The sequence below is a fragment of the Oryx dammah genome, unplaced genomic scaffold (genome assembly GCF_014754425.2).
Source record: "Oryx dammah isolate SB20612 unplaced genomic scaffold, SCBI_Odam_1.1 HiC_scaffold_23, whole genome shotgun sequence".
In the NCBI taxonomy this organism is placed as follows: domain Eukaryota; kingdom Metazoa; phylum Chordata; class Mammalia; order Artiodactyla; family Bovidae; genus Oryx; species Oryx dammah.
In genome coordinates this window covers 87,798,827-87,816,645 of record NW_024070207.1, presented here as the reverse complement: position 1 = coordinate 87,816,645, position 17,819 = coordinate 87,798,827, and the positions used below count along the sequence as shown (strand labels likewise).

General features: G+C 40.8%; 1 protein-coding gene across 8 annotated transcripts in view; it reads right to left on the bottom strand.

Moving 5' to 3' along the window:
• The window catches only part of ARHGEF9 (Cdc42 guanine nucleotide exchange factor 9), a 456,114-nt gene that overhangs the window by 150,071 nt on the left and 288,224 nt on the right, over positions 1 to 17,819 (bottom strand). For 5 of the 8 annotated variants that reach the window (XM_040266119.1, XM_040266118.1, XM_040266121.1 and 2 more), the window contains one exon: positions 15,585 to 15,764. The exons of 1 other annotated variant lie outside the window; for it this stretch is intronic. In XM_040266119.1, coding sequence (XP_040122053.1) covers positions 15,585 to 15,764 — 180 coding nt within the window. Of the gene's footprint in view, positions 1 to 15,584; positions 15,765 to 15,858; positions 16,029 to 16,545; positions 17,122 to 17,819 lie in introns of those variants that run through there. 2 more of the 8 variants (XM_040266124.1, XM_040266125.1) reach the window with 2 other exon arrangements.

Sequence of the window (17,819 nt, the reverse complement as noted above, 5' to 3'; positions counted from 1 at the left end):
TGGTGAGGGAGGAAAGAGGAATTATTACTAATGGGTAGGTGTTTATTTTAGGAGTAATGAAAAAGTTCTAGAACTAAATAGTGGTGATGGCTTTACAGCATCATAAGTGCACTGAGCTGTACACTTTAAAATGATTGAAATGGTAAAAAAAATTATGTTAAGTGTATTTTATGCCAATGTTAAAAATTATAGAGTATGGATTAGAAGGATTCTTGGAGTTTATCTGGTCCAATCCCTCCATCTTCTAGGTGAGAAAACTGTGATCTAGAAAACAGAAAGGATTTGAGTAAGGTCACAGAAATTAGGCAAGTCATTTAATTCCTATATAAGTTTTCATATCTACTATCATATTCTTGTAGGATTGGCTTCAGGTCTAAAGTGCTTTTGTTGCTGTGGTTCAGTTGCTCATCATGTCCGACTCTTTGTGACCCCATGAACTGTGGCATCCCAGGCTTCCCTGTCCCTCACTGTCTCCTGGAATTTGCTCAAAGTCATATCCATTGAGTTGATGATGCCATCCAACCATCTCATCCTCTGTGGCCCCCTTCTCCTGCCCTCAATATTTTCCAGCATCAGGGTCTTTTCCAAGAGTCAACTCTTCACATCAGATGGCCAAAGTATTGGAGCTTTGGCATCAATCCTTCTGATGAATATTCAGGGTTGATTTCCTTTAAGGATGACCATTTGATCTCCTTGCTGTCCAAGGGACTCTCAAGAGTCTTCTCCAGCACCACAGTTTGAAAGCGTCAGTTTTTTGGTGCTCAGCCTTCTTTATGGTCCAACTCTCACATCTGTACTTGACTACTGGAAAAACTATAGCTTTGACTATATGGGCCTTTGTCAGCAAAGTACTTCTGTATCTCCTCAGTAACTACTTGATGATAATCTGTTGGAGGAATTTATAAGGACTTCATTTTACAGATGAGAAAACCATTATTGGTTGATTGCACACTGCCTGCCTCTGAATTCCCGGTCATCTACTTATTGGAACACAGCCAACAACTCAATGTTGGACCCACTAACATCAACCACTTGTCATGGCAACACAGTCACCCTCTGTCTACAGCCTGACACTGCACTCTCCCTACTGAGCTGTACTTCCCCCAGTGTATACAGTTGGAAGGGTCCTCATGCATCTCACAGCCTCAGCCAGTCCCAACCAACATGGGAAGGTGTTAGCTTTTGTCCCCCTTCATTTTGTACTCCAAGGTCAAACTTGCTTGTTCCTCCAGGTATCTCTTGACTTCCTACATTTGCATTCCAGTCCCCTATGATGAAAAGGATATCTTTTTTGTTGTTGTTGGTAGTTTTAGAAGCTCTATTATGTCTTCATAGAACCATTCAACTTCAACTTCTTTGGCATTAGTGGTCAGGACATAGTCTTCAAGTACTGTGACATTGAATAGTTTGCCTTGGAAAAGAACCAAGACCATTCTGTCATTTTTGAGATTCCACTCAAGTACTGTATTTCAGACACTTTTGTTGACTATGAGGGCTACTCCATTTTTTCTAAGGGATTCTTGCCCACAGTAGTAGATATAATGGTCATTTGGATTAAATTCACCTACTCCTTTCCATTTTAGTTCACTGATTTCTAAAATGTCAATATTCATTCTTGCCATTTCCTATTTGACCACTTTCAGTTTACTTTGATTCATGGACCTAACATTCCAGGTTCCTATGCAATACTGTTCTTACAGCATCGGACTTTACTTTCACCACCAGACACCTGAACAACTGGGCATTGTTTCTACTTTGGCTCCACCTCTTCATTCCTTCTGGAGCTATTTCTCCACTTTTCTCCAGTAGCATATTGAACACCTACTGCCCTGGGGCTTCATCTTTCAGTGTCATATATTTTTGCTTTATTCATAATATTCATGGGATTCTCAAGGCAAGAATGCTGAAATTGTCTGTCATCCCCTTCTCCAGTGGACCCTGTTTTGTCAAAAGTTTGATTCATCTATTTTTTAACAAAGAACTCCAATCCACCACCACCTCAAGTGGATTTTTCCTTGTGTAAATACATCTTTTCCCAGCAAACAGGGGGAAAAGCAAGCAAAGTAAAACAAGAAAACTGGCCATTTATGGAACTGGCCATAAAGGAAAATGCTTTCCTTTCACCTTTAAAGAAGTAACCTGAAATTGTGGTTTGCTCTGGTCTTGCCTTCTCCAGGATCATCCCTATAGAAGGATCAAGGATAAAACACCTTAGATGGGCCACTTTAGATATGCTGTTATATAAAAATATCCTATCTTCAACTTTCCACTCATTGCCTTAATACGTCATCCAAAAACAGCCATATCAGTCTTACATGAGGAAAGAAAATAAGTGAATTTTTCTGTCAGCTCTAAATGTCCTATTCCAAAGCTAGAGGGTTGTATTTGTATCTGGGGTGGGAGGAAGAGCCAGGGAATAGTCTCCAATCTGCTCCAATCAAGAAAAAGAAATTAAAGCCAGAAATAAAGCTCTTGGGAAAGTAATAAAATCTGAAGGGAAGAGAATGGTTTGGTCAGTTGTCCTCATGTTATATAACTCCTTTGGATTGCACCTCAAGACTACAAACTATTCTGAGTTCAGCCAGTTAATACAAGAACCTAAGGAAGACAATCTCATCTTAAACAAGTAATTGTTACCCAGGGGTTAGAACTCTAGTTCTTTTGAGATTGGCAGAGATTCAGTGCTCACCCTATTTCTGGCATATTGTGGTACCAATCCAACCTGAACCTGAGTTTGATGCTTATTTGGGACAGTAGCTCACCTGAGCAGATGTACTGCTCTGGGAAGCAACTTGTTTCAAAGACTTACTTGGCGAGATCAAGTAAGAGAAGAGAAGATAAAGAGAGAATGAGGTACATTCTAAAGCCAAACTTTATATACTTGGAGATTTCATAGCTACTGTAAGATGTTTCCAGATCCTTCTGAGGGGCATCAAGTAAAGGGGAGGCTAGCCCTTGCAGAGTCATAAAGAGGCCTGGAGACTAGCAGTCTAATAGCCAGGGATACTTTGGCTCTAGGCCAGTCCAGAAACTTGTCATTAGTAAGTGGGACCTAAGAATCCTGCCATATTGGAACTGGAACTGGAAGACAAATAAGAGCCAAAAGAGAACTGTCAGGGCCAAGCTATCATGAGCAGGTGGCTCTGACAGTATCAGGGGCATTCATTTGTTAGGCAGCTTCTTTCTGCACTGATCTGATCCTCTGTTTTACCTGTGGTCTCTCCCTTTCAAAAAAGCCAACTCAATCTTCAGACGTCCTTCAGGATAAAAGCAAGTCTAATCTCTCATGCAGGTATAGACTTCAGAGCTGTTAACCTCCTTTCACATGAATTAACTCTTTCAAACTCCACAATGGTCATGGAGAATACAGAAGGTACTGCATTGTGATCCCCAAGAAGCTGAAGCTTTAGGTATTACTCTAAGGTCTCTGGAGAAAATAGTCTCTCTCTCTGCTCTGGTTTTCAGCTGTAACCTCTCTGCCCTGCTCTAGGAGCCTTTGAACTCTCTATATGAGAGAGGGCAAATTATGCCATATCAAACTATAGCATGCTATTCAAATATCAGGGTCTGATATTTAAGGAAAATTGGGCTCACTGTCCTCATTTTACAGGTGAGAAAAAAAAGGTTCAAAGACATGAAGAAATTATTTTAAAGATCACACTGATCACGAGTACTTGGGTATATGATGTGAAGTCAGTTCTATCTGATTCTCAGGCCAGTCGCCTAGAATTTGAAATACTTCTTAAGGGGCATGAAGTCCCTGTGGAGGACCAGCTGGCACCAAACAAATGGAGGTGCTAAAAGTAAGTGTGCTTGCATCTCTCCCTTTCCTTAGTGTTTTGTGTTTCTTTCCACTTTTCTTCCCCCATCTACCTTTTCTTTTTTGGTTTTGCTGACTTTGTTTCCTTGCTTCCTTCATGGTCCCTTCTCTCCTCCAAATCATCCTCAAGCAAAAGTCTGATATCAGTCATTCACACTTCAGTATGAAGAGGCTAAAGCCTTCTCCATTCTTCTCTGAAGTCCACATCTTAAAGCCAAGTGGTAATTATAAAATGAAAGGAGAGTAAATATTTTCTTATTGGATTAATCTCATGCAGCTCAATATCAAAAAGCAAATATCCCAATAAAAAAAATGGGCAGAAGATCTAAATAGATATTCCTCCAAAGAAGATATACAGATGATCAGAAAGGACATGAAAAGATATTCAGCAACACTAATTATTAGAGAAATACAAATTAAAGCTACAATGAGGTATTACCTCACACCAATCAGAATGGCCATCATCAAAACTCTACAAACAGTAAATGCTAGAGAGGGTGTGGATAAAAGGGAACTCTCCTACACTGTTGGTGGGAATACAAATCAGTATACCCATTTTGGAGAACAGTATGGAGACTCCTTTAAAAATTAAAAATAAGAACTACCATATGACCCAGCAGTCCAACTCCTAGATATATACGCAGAGAAAACCATAATTCCCAAAGATCCATACACCCCAATTTTCATTGCAGCACTGTTTACAATAGCCAGGACATGAAAGCAACATAAATGTCCATCAACAGAGGAATGGATAAAGATGTGGTACATATACACAATGTAATATTACTCAGCCATAAAAAAAGACCAATGACAAATAATGTCATTTGCATCAACATGGATGGAACTAGAAATTGTTATACTGAGTGAAGTAAGCCAGAGAAGCACAAATACCATATGATATTGCTTATACACAGAATTTTAAAAAAAAAAGAGCATAAAAAAACTTACTTACAAAACAGAGGTAGAGACATGGATGTATAAAAACAAACTTATGGTTACCAGAGGATAAGGCAGGGATGGATAAATTGAGATTGACATATATACTACTATATATAAAAGAGATAACTAATAATCTGCTCTATAGCACAGGAAACTCCACATAATACTCTGTAATGGCCTATATGGGGGAAAAAAATCTTAAAAATAAAAGAGTATATGTATAACTGACTCACTTTCTGTACTAATACAACATCATAAATCAACTACATTCCAATAAAAAATTAAAAAACATTTTAAAACATGAAGTGAGAGGCTCTGATTTCTAATAGAAAGCAGCCTGGCTTCAATTTAAGAAGATGAGCCTCAGGCCCAGATATTTTCACCTCAGAAAGCTCCCTACTCAACTGATACAGGTAGAGATCAAAAGCAAATTGTCTCTTAATTTAGAATCTGGCTGTATAAAGGACAGCTTCTTTGCTAAATGGCTTCTTCACACAACCTTGCATCATCTTCCTGTTGGTACTCACTGGCTGGTGCCTCACAGAAACAGCCTTACCACATCCTGGGGAAGGAGTGTTACCTATTTATGTGTCAGTGGTTCCTCCACTCTATTCAACAACTGTAGTGTGAAGCCAAATCCTTCCTTCTCCACCAGAAAGCTCCATCAAACCAATTTGATATACCATTGTGACTGAATGCAGACAGGTAAACACAGGTGATCTTGGTTATAGAATCATGGAATAAGCTCAAACTGTTGCAGATATGGCCATCAGAAACCACCAAGTCCAACTTCCTGCATTTTTCGTTGAGACACTGAGGCCAAGAAGAGGTCCTTCCCTGACATCCCCAGAGAATCAGCATCAGAGCTGACCCTTAAATTCAGATCTCTGACTTTACAGCCCAATGCTCCTGCTACCTTCACTGTGTTCTTCTTGCATGGTAATCTGTCAAGTGTTTCATCTCTCTATCTCCAAGGAGCCCTATCATTCCCTATTCCTCCAAAGAGAATGCCCCCCTGTTCAACACACACAAACTGATCTTTGATATTCCTACACAGCATATTTCCAATAGAGAAGGACCACCCAACCTCAAAAGGCTAGAGAAATTTCTGCCCAAAGCTCCCTATTCATACGCCTCTCCTGCCCTCTTAGCATCATTCACCTACTCCTTGACTCCTTTAAGGCAAAAAACTCAACAAAAGATACATTGCAACTCAGATCTCACTGGATCTGAGTTTTAATCTTAGTCAAAGGGGAAGTTAGTCCAGTCTACCATACTCAGGGAGTACTGTTCTTGGTGGGGGAGTCTAGTTTCTTGCTTAAGGCTCGGGCCTACTTTTGCTTTCTTCCTGTCCTATTTAGGAGATAAAATGTCTCTAAAAAGGCAATGGTACCTATTTGTATTTAGGCCGTGAAACATCAGACTCCCTTGCTGATTGGATCTCTAACAGGAATGGTATAGACAAGGCCTGAGCCCTCAGGCCCTTTATTCTGTGGCTCACATCCTAGAGATTGGCAACCAGCCTTTATGTCCTCCCTGAGTTAACCTGAGGGACCAAACCCATTCTGGGAACAGAATTAAAGCAAAAAAAAAAAAAAAAGTCAATTCTCTCATTCAACACTAAGGCATTTCCAAATCAAGGTTCTTCAAAGAAGACTCACTTCTGAAAACCAAAGAAAGAGACCCATGGGCATCTAAGTATGATTTTTCTGGTGACCTTCTAATAAGCAGGACAAAGTTCCTGGGAGGAGGCCTCTCAAGATGTCAGATAACTTCTGCCCTTGTCTACCTGGCTAAAGGAGGCAGCTTTGCTAAGTGCTGGACGGTCACTTTTGTTCAAGGATTAATAAATACTGGTAAGCAGATGGTAACAGCAGTAATAATAATAATTAGAAAAAGGTAAGAGGCTTACCTTAATTCATAATGACATCTATAATGACAAAAAAGAAACATATGTAAACAGAAATATATGTACAATTATCATGATTTTACAAAATTGTGTACTTCCCAAAGAGCCTCAGAAACAGATTTCATCTCCAAGCATTCAATCAGTCATGATCTTCCTCTCCTCAAACCATCAAGACCATCAAAACAATGTAGACATGGTATTAGGGAGGCCCAGTCTGATCCCTAAATGAACGTAGGGGTTAGCTACACAGAGAAAAACAGGCCCTAGGCTTCAGATCATAGTCTTAAAACTAAGGCAGCTAATCAAATTTCCAATTAATGTTATGGATGAAACAACAGAGCCTTGGAAAGAAAGCCCCACCATGAAGGGAATGAGTCACAGTGTCTTCTACTGTTGCAAGCTCTTAAATATCATCTGCTTCATGCAAATAGCAATGTTTCAAGAAACTGGCTTAGATTACAATGTAAGGGCTAACAGCTTTAATCAAAGTAGCTTAGGCTTATCTGACAGATGCTAGCCAGGTTCTCAAAAGTCCAAGATGAGTTAGTTATAATTGTGCCTGGAGACTGGGACACAGACTATATGTCCTTCATGGTTATTTTCAATTTGAGGATTCTAAGTGAGACCTTAGAATGAGACCAAAGTAATGTCTCTAAAAAGCAGAGACATTACTTTGCCAACAAAGGTCTGTCTAGTCAAAGCTATGGCTTTTCCAATAGTCATGTATGAATGTGAGAGTTGGACTATAAAGAAAGCTGAGCACTGAAGAATTGATGCTTTCGAACTGTGGTGTTGGAAAAGACTCTTGACAGTCCCTTGGACTGCAAGGAGATCAAACCAGTCCATCCTAAAGAAAATCAGTCTTGAATATTCATTGGAAGGACCGATGCTGAAGCTGAAAGTCCAATACTTTAGCCACCTGATGCGAAGAACTGACTCATTGCAAAAGACCCTGATGCTGGGAAAGACTGAAGGCAGGAGGAGAAGGCAACAGCAGAGCATGAGATGGTTGGACGAAATCACTGACTCGATGGACATGGGTTTGAGCAAGCTCCAGGAGTTGGTGGTGGACAGGGAAGCCTGGTGTGCTGCAGTCCATGGGGTCACAAACAGTTGGACATGACTGAGCAACTGAACTGAAGTGAGACCTACAGAGTGACCTACTTTAATATGGAGGAAATCATCTTATCCCTGAGCTGGATGACTTCATATTTTAAAAAAATCCCCTCCAATTAGCCAAAAGATGAAGTGGATAATGTTATCCAAAGTGTGTATATAATGAGAAGCAATTAAGGTGGATCATGTGAATGCAAATGACTGCTAATAACACCATTTCAAACTTTAGTATGAAGAAGAGAAATTTCTGTAATCCAGGAAGAAAGGCCCTCCCTGCTTATGGCATCCTTAATTCACAGATCTTATAATAAATCACCTCTAGCATCACAAACAAGAGTTTCTACTTAGATGGTTAAGACTATAGGTCTTTGTCCACCTGAAACTTGAATGGGTAAACAAGAGCATGTTTGAACTCATCTCAAGAAATCAAAACACTGTTGCTATTAGCCTGAAATGGGAAGTAGGTCCTCGAGTGTTAACAGTCATGTTAGCAGCCCATGTATACCCTTTCCTGACTGTTCTGTAGCCCAGAACGCACAGGATTAAGATTCAGGAGGGGGAACATCACTAAAAGTGGTAGATTGGGATGCACAAATAATAAGTCCCTCTACTGAATCACCCTTTAGCTGACTAAGAACAACAGAACAAACTTTTTCAGAATTTTGGAATCTAATCCAAAACTTACAGCAAGCAGGGAACTCTTTTTAAAAAATTTTATTGAGGTATAGTTGATTTACAATGTTGCGTTAGTTTCAGGTGTACATCAATGTGAATCAGTTATACATATACATGTATTCACTCTTCCTTTTAGATTCTTTTCCCATACAGGCCATTACAGAGTATTGAGTATAATTCCCTGTGCTATACAGTAGGCCCTTATTAGTTATCTGTTTTATATATAATAGGGTATATATGTCAATCCCAATCTTTCAATTTATCCCTCTTGATGCAGAAAAGGGTAGCTAAAATTTGATAAGAAAATTTTGAAGCATTTTGCTAATTTGTCTACCATTTCTGATTCCCCAGCAACTGAGAGAAAGGTGGCCCATATTCCTCCTTCAGCTTGCTGGTGCCAAGGGGCTAATGACCTTGTTCTTAAAATACTGTGGCTGTGTGTTTTGACCTTTTTGATCCTGAGGGTCAGGCATTGAGATTGACCTTTGTCTTAAACCCCTACACAAGGCTAAATTGGCTTTAGAGGTAATGACTGCCTTTGTTGAAAGACTTAAAGACTTACACTGCCCATGTCCATCTGGGGCAAAGGGTGGCAGAAGGGGCAAGCAGCAAAGGGATGCAATACCACGGAAAGAAAGAGACCGAGGAAAAAATTTCTTGGGAGAATAAAGCCTCAGAAGGGCCACTGTGCACACCGAGGAAGTCAGAGTGCAACACACATGCCTTGAACCAGATGTATGCTCAAGAGTAGGTGGTAGGCTTGCACTTCTGGAGGATCTGTAGGTTCCATGCAATCAGGAATGTAAGAAAAGAAAAGTAAGGCAGAGTTGTGGGCAGCCTGGATCAGTGTTGAAGGAAAGCCCCAAATTTTAGCCAAGTTGCAAAGACCTGGTCAGTAATTTGTTTATTTTGGCTTCAGGTATTTAAAAGCAATCTCTGTCAGTTCACTGGCTGACCAATGAAATAATGGAATGGAGACTTCCATGATTACACATGGCAAGGAATGCAGTCTTTGCAGAAAAAAAAAAAGTTTGAAAAAGTCACTAAATAAGTAGGCAATTGTATCCCTCAACAAACAACAGCAACAAACTCTGAGGAAAGAAGAGAATCTGATTTCCAGAGTCATCAAACTATAATATTCAAACTGCCCAGTTTTCAACAACAACAAAAAAATTACAAGGCATACAAAGAAACAGGAAATTATGGCCCATCCACAGGAAAACAACAGACAGAAACCATACCTGAGGAATTCCATACATCGTGCTTACTAGACAAAGACTTAATATCATCTGTCTTAAGTAAGAGTCAGCAGGCCTGAGTTCAAGTCCTGGCTTTGTCACTAATTCCCTACATGAGTAAGAAAGTCACTTCCATTCTCTGAGTCTATGTTTCATCGGGATTTATAAAATGAGGAAACTAGGATGACCAGTGGTCACAAGCTGGGAACTGACATTTCAAATTAGCCTACTGATATGTTCAGTTTATTCTTCACAGTGTTTCTTTTAAAATGTGAATTATTGGTCAACATTTTTAAAACATTAAGATTTTTACATGAAATCCAATTCTTGGCTTTTCTTGAAAAATCTGGAAGATCTGAGCTCGCTGGACTTTCATACTTGCTATACTCTATTCCACAAATGAGAACTATCCAAGTCACTTTTGCTCCCTTTAGATAGGCCATAGATTTCCCAACTTGACACAGGCTCCCACTTACCCTAGTACCAGGCTGCTTTACTCATGTAAGTTACTGCCCGGCCCTGTAAATATCTAAGTCAGCTACTCCTGGCTAAGATGGGTCTTTACAGCTCTAAATCTACTGCGAGTCTAGGGTTTTATATAGGTGAAAAGTTTTCCCAAGCGAAATGAAAAAAAAAAAGACACTATATAGTCCAAAGCCAAGTAATATTCTGGGGGCAGTGGGCTTTCCTATAAATAGGAGAGGTTTAGTTTCTGTGACATCTAATCTGCACAACCCTAAGGAATGATGGTAATGATCTGATTAGCTCATCCTTTCATCTTCTGCCAGAAGGCCAGAAACCAGGGAGATCTAGAATTTTAAGAAACAAGGAAAATATATGCTGATGGCTTCTGAGTAAGCTCTTTACACTCTGAACAAACCCATGCCTTGTCTCTCAGGCCTCAGCTACCACTAATAGCAGGTTGCTACATATTCTGTACAGAGCCTGCCCTCGAGTGGGCAGTAAGCTGACCCCAGATCATGGCCCAAAGTCAGAACAAAGGCCAATTTTTACATGGTGATAAAAGAAATAGGCCTGAATGATTTGGAATTAGGGCCCCAAATGGGATAAGAGGGCCACCACAGGAATGGGATTTTCTACTTAAGAGACACATCATATCCTGGCAGTCGGCTCTCAGCTCCCAAAGGGGACACCAGCCCAGAAAAGCAGCTGAAGATGTCAGCACTTAAATGTGAGGATTGATGTTCAGCAATCTCTAATTCACTTAACCTGATCAATTGCTGTGGAGGATGAAATGGTAACCCACTCGGGTATCCTTGCTGGGAAAACCCATGGACAGAGGATCCTGGCAGGATACAGTCCAAGGCGTTGCAAAGAGTTGGACACAACTGAGTGACTGAGCATACATGACCAACTGCTGAGAAAGTAAGTCAACTCCTACATTGCTCTTGTGAAGTCATATCCCCAGAGATATGAGAGAGACTGAGAACACACACACACATACATGTATGTACATACAGACTAAAATTCTGAATAATAGGAGAGGCAGATATCTGACTGGATAGAAGGCATATAAACTCAGAAGTTTCTTGTATAGCACCCAAAATGGTATCACACTTCCTATTTACAGATATCCAGCATACCTAAGGTTACAAATGATTTTCACAAGACTTAATTATCCCCATTTTACAAGGAGGAAAATTGGGCTTCAAAAATATACAGAAAACTGTTCAAGGTGCATATTCGGAACTGAGGCAAGAATCCGGTTTCTCAGATTCCACATTGGTTTTAAACCTAATTAACAGCAGGTAAGTCTACCTTGGATAGAACAGCACTAAACATCCTAGGGCTGATGTTCACATAGCAATGAGACTTTCAGGTAGGAAATGGAAATCCTCCGTTATGTCAGTGACCTATTTGGTCCAATGATCCACAAAGGTGTCCAGTTGATATAGAGTTAGGAGGAAAGTCTTTTCTTTGCCATTATACTTTTATGTTATATGCCAAATACCCTAAGGACAGTATTCTCAAGGAGTTACTGAATCTCAGCTCAGGATGAGACTAGATAAACAAGGCAACAATTCTACAACATAGAGGTACCTCATCTCAGGAAATCAACATCTACCTATATCAGTAATAATGAAGATTCAATAGTTGAGTGTTACTCATCTATATGTCCTACCTAGACATGTCAGAGCTTGAATAGATTCTAGAGAATGCTTCAGAGATGAAGGAGAAACTAAAAACCCATGATGCTGCTGCTGCTAAGTCGCTTCAGTCGTGTCTGACTCTGTGCGACCCCATAGATGGCAGCCCACCATGCTCCGCCGTCCCTGGGATTCTCCAGGCAAGAATACTGGAGTGGGTTGTCATTTCCTTCTCCAATGCATGAAAGTGAAAAGTGAAAGTGAAGTCGCTCAGTCGTGTCTGACTCTTAGTGGCCCCATGGACTGCAGCCCATCAGGCTCCCCCGTCCATGGGATTTTCCAGGCAAGAGTACTGGAGTGGGGTGCCATTGCCTTCTCTGGGGAAAACCCATGATGATATGTCAAATGTTTGGAAAAGCAAAGATTATAACTCAGGTCTCTCATTTTCTAATATAGCTAGCACTGCCTCCACAGTACAATTCTAACCTCAACCAAAATCAATGTAGAAGAATGTTGTTAGCAATTCTATGTTTAAATACCTACTAGAAAAGAGCCTGGGCTTCCCTGGTGGCTCAGTAGTAAGGAATCCACTTGCCAATTCAGGAGATGTGGGTTAGATCTCTGGGTTAGGAAGATCCCCTGGAGAGGGAAATGGCAACCCACTCCAGTATTCTTGCCTGGGGAATACTATGGACAGAGGAGCCTGCCAGGCTACAGTCCATGGGGTCGCAAAAGAGACGGACACAATTTAGTGAGTGAACAAACAACAACAACAAGAAAAGAGCCTATATAACCTCTGCCATTCAATTCCTTGAGTAACACAATCTTACCAGAATGTAAACCTATACATAAATGCTCATTTATGAGAACTGAAAGGTCTAACTTGGTGTCAATTTTCACATCATTCATGCAATAATTTAACCTGATTTCCTTTTACTGGTAACACCACAACTGCTAGCTGCTAAAGTTCCATTGTATTCCCCTTTAGAGATCAGAAGTCCATTTACTTATCACTTAAAAAGGTTTGCAGTGATCAAAAACTCATTACAAATACAATCTGAGGCAACATCTTGGTTTCTTAAAGAATAAACACTGGTATAATAGAATATTGGAGTTCTAACTTATGATTCAGGCTTTTTCACTAATGCTCCTGGTCTGCTGTCATGGTTCTCAGTCTAGATTTGTGCTATCTGATACAGCAGCAATTGTAACATTGCTAATAGGCTATTAGCCTATTACAGTAGCAATTGTAGCCTGTACAGTAGCAATGTACAGTAGCCTATACAATAGCAATTGTAACATTGCTAATAGTAACATATGGCTAATAGGCACTTGAAATGTGACCAGTGTGAATTGAGATGTGTATAGAATACACATCATATTTCAAAAACTTAGTAAAATATTTAAAAATTTATAGTGATAATATAATATTATACCATAATATTTTAGATATATTGGGTTAACTAAAATACATTAAATTACTTTCACCAATATCTTCTTAACTTGTTTTAGTGTGGCTAATAGAAAATTTTATAGTTGTGGCTTGCATTTGTGGCTCACATTATATTTCTACTGGACTATACTGGCCTAAGCCAAATTGTTCTCAATATCAAAGATTTAACCAGCCTAGAGCGGGGGGTTTAGTGTTTGTGTCTTTTAAAGCTACCGAAGGGAATTATTTCATTGTGCAGCCAAGATTGAGGACCGCTAGGCTAGACTCTATACCATGCATGTCTAGCCCAGCCAGGGGTCTCCTCAAAGGTCAGCTTCAGCCCACCCATGTGGCTACTGAAGCTATGTGCTTGGAGAAACACTCCTCTTGGCCTTGGATGTATGAGCATCAATGTCAGTTCACTGATATTCTAAAACTTGGTTCTGTTATTTGTCTCCTAGAGTCTTTCTGCTTTTCCCAGTATTTTATCCCACCCCTTGAATTACAGTTTATTATAAAAATGACATTTCATTGAAGATGAAATACATGCATATTTGGGTGATTTTTCACTGAGTGCAATTTAATCCTTTTTTTAGAGGGGGCTGTCAGCCCAAGGCACACAAGCTGTCTGTATACAGGGTCTCAGGCTAGTTACAAAGGCCCATGATTATCGTTGTGCTCCTTCTAACTACCCCTGGGACCAATTCATTAACCAACAAAGCTGAGTTGGGACACATGGTCTGCGGAGACTCTGATGGAAGACACCATATATGTTAGAGGGAAAAGGACTGGATATTTCATTAAGAAATTCTCAGTATAGAGGGGATGAGAGGCCATTTTGTCTACCTCTTTGCTTCTGAGCAGTGCCCTCACCTAAATTATCGTAACCAGATAACAGTGCTTCCCACATTTGCAACTCCCCTAGGAAGGAGGCTTCTTTCAATCACTATGGTCAGCCTTGATACACAGACCTTCTTGGAGCTATTAATAATAAGGTGGCAGTGGTGAGGATGATAAAGCAAGTTACCATGTGCTAAGTACCCACTATGTGCCAGACACTTTACTCACACAGTAATCTCGTTTAATCATCATAATTTCTGCTATTCCTATTTTTCAGATGAGGAAACAAGGAAACATAAAAGTTTTGCCAAAGGCCATAGAGGCAGGAGGTAGTAAAAATGAGACTGCATCTTCATATTGGATTATCTGATTCCAAATGCCCTGCTCCTTCCCTCATGTCAGACTTCTATCCTTCATATCGTGAGGCCCTTCATTTTCCAAGGACCCAAGCCACTCTGATCTTTTGTTTGAGGTCAGGACTTCACCTTCATCTTACAAAAGAAAATAACAAAAGGTGATAGTAAGGATGGCTATAAGACACCCTGATGTGGCTTTGGTACTTGTATTGCCACAAATCTGTTTTAATATATATTATTTTGTTCACTGTGATATCCCCTAGCATGAAATAATTGTCAATACCATTTTGCATATGGGGAAAATCACAGCTCATGACTGCCAAACAGCTAATTCTAGCTCATAACACCAAGGAAGGCCACGAGCTGGAACACCAGGCCAGTGTTCTTCCCCCATTAGCATCCTGCTAATGGGTAATACAGAGGAAGCAGAAACTGCTGAGGAACACCTTCTCAAGGACCCCTTCTTTTAAGGGCCAGGTTCTTATGGCATAATGTCAAAAGGGCCAAGGCCTTGGCAGCCTTATCAAGCTGCCTGCTGCCCACCCTTGGCACATCTTAGTTCCCAACCACCTTACAAAAAGCAATATTTGCAGTCAGTAACTCTAGCCCTTGAGAGGGTAAGGAGCCCAGATTCTTACATTAACAGCTGCAGACAATCATGAGACAACACGCAGGGGTGTTCACACTTCCCTAAATGAGAGAAAAGAGGCAAAGGAAGCAGAGAGGAGTGGGGAGGGCAGAAAGAGGGTGGGAAGAGAGCTATAAAAAGAAAGGATAAAAAAAAGAAGAGGCAAGTAAAAGAAAGAAAGCAGAAAAGAGAGGTAAGAAAGGTAAAATTTCACAGCAATATAGAGTTGAAAAGGTCTTCAAAACTATCAAGGCCAAAAGGGAAGTGATTTGTGCAAAGTCACAATAGGTAGAAGGTAGGAGGCAGGAGATGGGGATTGTTATAAAAACAAGGAAAAAACCTCAAAATTAGAAGGGCAAAGATTAAAGAAAACCCAAGTGCTGGGTAGGAGACCAAAAACATGGAGGAAAAATGTGAGGAGCCATAAGAAGGGGAATGAGAAGGAGAAAAGGGGTTGGTTAGGGGGAAGCCAGGGGGCAAGTAGCCAAGGAGAAAGGAGAGGAGAGTGAAAGCTGACACTCACCCTCACAAAGCTGGCAGGAAACCATCCCTCCTCATCGTCGATCTGGCCCCACCACCAATCCTTGTTGGAAGCATCCAAGACTTTGATGACGTCGCCAGCCTTAAATGCCAACTCCCGGTTGGCCATGGTGACGTGATCCCATACTGCCTCAGCACTAACGATGGAATCTCCAGTGATCAGCTTAGGAGACAAAATAAGAATGTGTTCAGTCCACACATCTAGCTACCTTACTTCCCCCGCTCCCCGAAGCTCTACTACTTATGGAAAAACTCACATATTAGTGGTGAAGGGTGGGGTTGATGGAGATGACACTGGGAGAGCAAGCTCTACTGGACCATAAGACAATACTATCAACTCTCCATTAGCCAGTGGGTTGAATGACCCAGAATGTGTATATGGACTATGCAGGCCTCAAACTTTTATCCCTACTCATGAGCTCCTCCCCTAGAAAAGAAAAAGATCCAATCCATCTGTCTTTGATGCTTTAAGGCAGCTCTGGATCTGGAACGAGTAGAGAGTCTGAAACCAATGGCTAAAATGAGGCTCAAACATATTTGCTCTAAACTCTCTGTTCTCCCCGTTTCCTCTTCTTTCTTTCAACTGTCCAATTGAGAGTTGGTGATACATTATTTAACTCTACTGTACCTCACCCACATGAGTTACAGACCATGGCATTCCTCACAGATAATGGACCCCAGTCCTGCAGCCTCCTGTTCTCACTCACACATGATGCTATCCAGAGAATTCATGTGTTCATAGGTATGAAAGAATCTGGCATTCTGTGATGCCTTGCTCCCAGGAAACTTGACCTTGTCACAGATTCACTCAGTGATTTATACAACGACCCTGTGAGATACATAGGGAATCTAGGTTGACTTCTGCATTTGCTAGATGTCAAAACTGAGCCACAAGGAGATTAAAGGGTTAGCTCAGATCACTCAGCAAGGTAGGGGCTATGTACCTTGGTCCTTAGACTTTATGGCCAGCAGGACTTGGCTCCACATAGTAGCAGGCAGACATCTATGCCACTTCCACATAAACACACACACACATGTTCATGACACTTGTCTAGGCACAGTAATGTGGATGGGTATGGGGGAATAGGCTGTTTCTCTCTGGCTACCATCTTGATCACTGTATTATTTGTTCTCATTTCCTCCACAACTGGTTCCAGCCTGTATGGGTCATCAATCTTCTTGGCATTTGGAGGAACAATTTCCAGAATGAGAACATATGGCTCATCAGGCAAAGGACTTAAACAATCCCTTCCCAGAACTGAATTGCTGAACATGTCCTCTAGAAGTCATCTTTTCCATCAGTCTACTCTGATGAAGGACACCAAGGTAATTATTGGCTCCGCAAGACCAAAGTCAAAATAATTCAGACAACAGAGACAGAATATGGATCATGCATCCTCTCATATAGGTCTGCCTTCCAACATACCAGCCAGAGAATAACCCTATGGTCATGATATTAATGCATAACACATGACACACATAGGAAAAAAACACACACACTGATCTTTTGACTTAGTTAAGACATTCTGATGGTTAGCTCCTGCCTAAGGAATCCTTCATTGGGTTATAGCCATTGTTCTTTTGATAGAAGGTATAGAGGGAGCTCCTCAGTTTGGATGAAAAAGAGATGTCAAATAGGACGTTTTATAATACCACCTTTCGAGTACCTCATGAATTACTGTTTACAAAGTGTTTCACATCTACTCTATCACTTGATCCTTATGAATGAGCTGGGTCTCACTATTACCCATATTTTAAAGATGAGGAAACTGAGTCTCAGAGTGGTGAACTGGTCCTTTGGCCAATCACACATGTAATAAACTATAGAGCTCAGTCTTTTGACTGCATATGCACTAATATCTATCATGCCATACTACCAATGTCTAATAATTCAGTTCAGTTCAGTTCAGTCACTCAGTCATGTCCGACTCTTTGCAACCCCATGAACTGCAACACACCAGGCCTCCCTGTCCATCACTAACTCCCGGAGTTCACTCAAACTCACGTCCATCGAGTCAGTGATGCCATCCAGCCATCTCATCCTCTGTCGTCCCCTTTTCCTCCTGCCCCCAATCCCTCCCAGCATCAGAGTCTTTTCCAATGAGTCAACTCCTCACATGAGGTGGCCAAAGTACTGGAGTTTCAGCTTTAGCATCATTCCTTCCAAAGAAAACCCAGGACTGATCTCCTTGCAGTCCAAGGGACTCTCAAGAGTCTT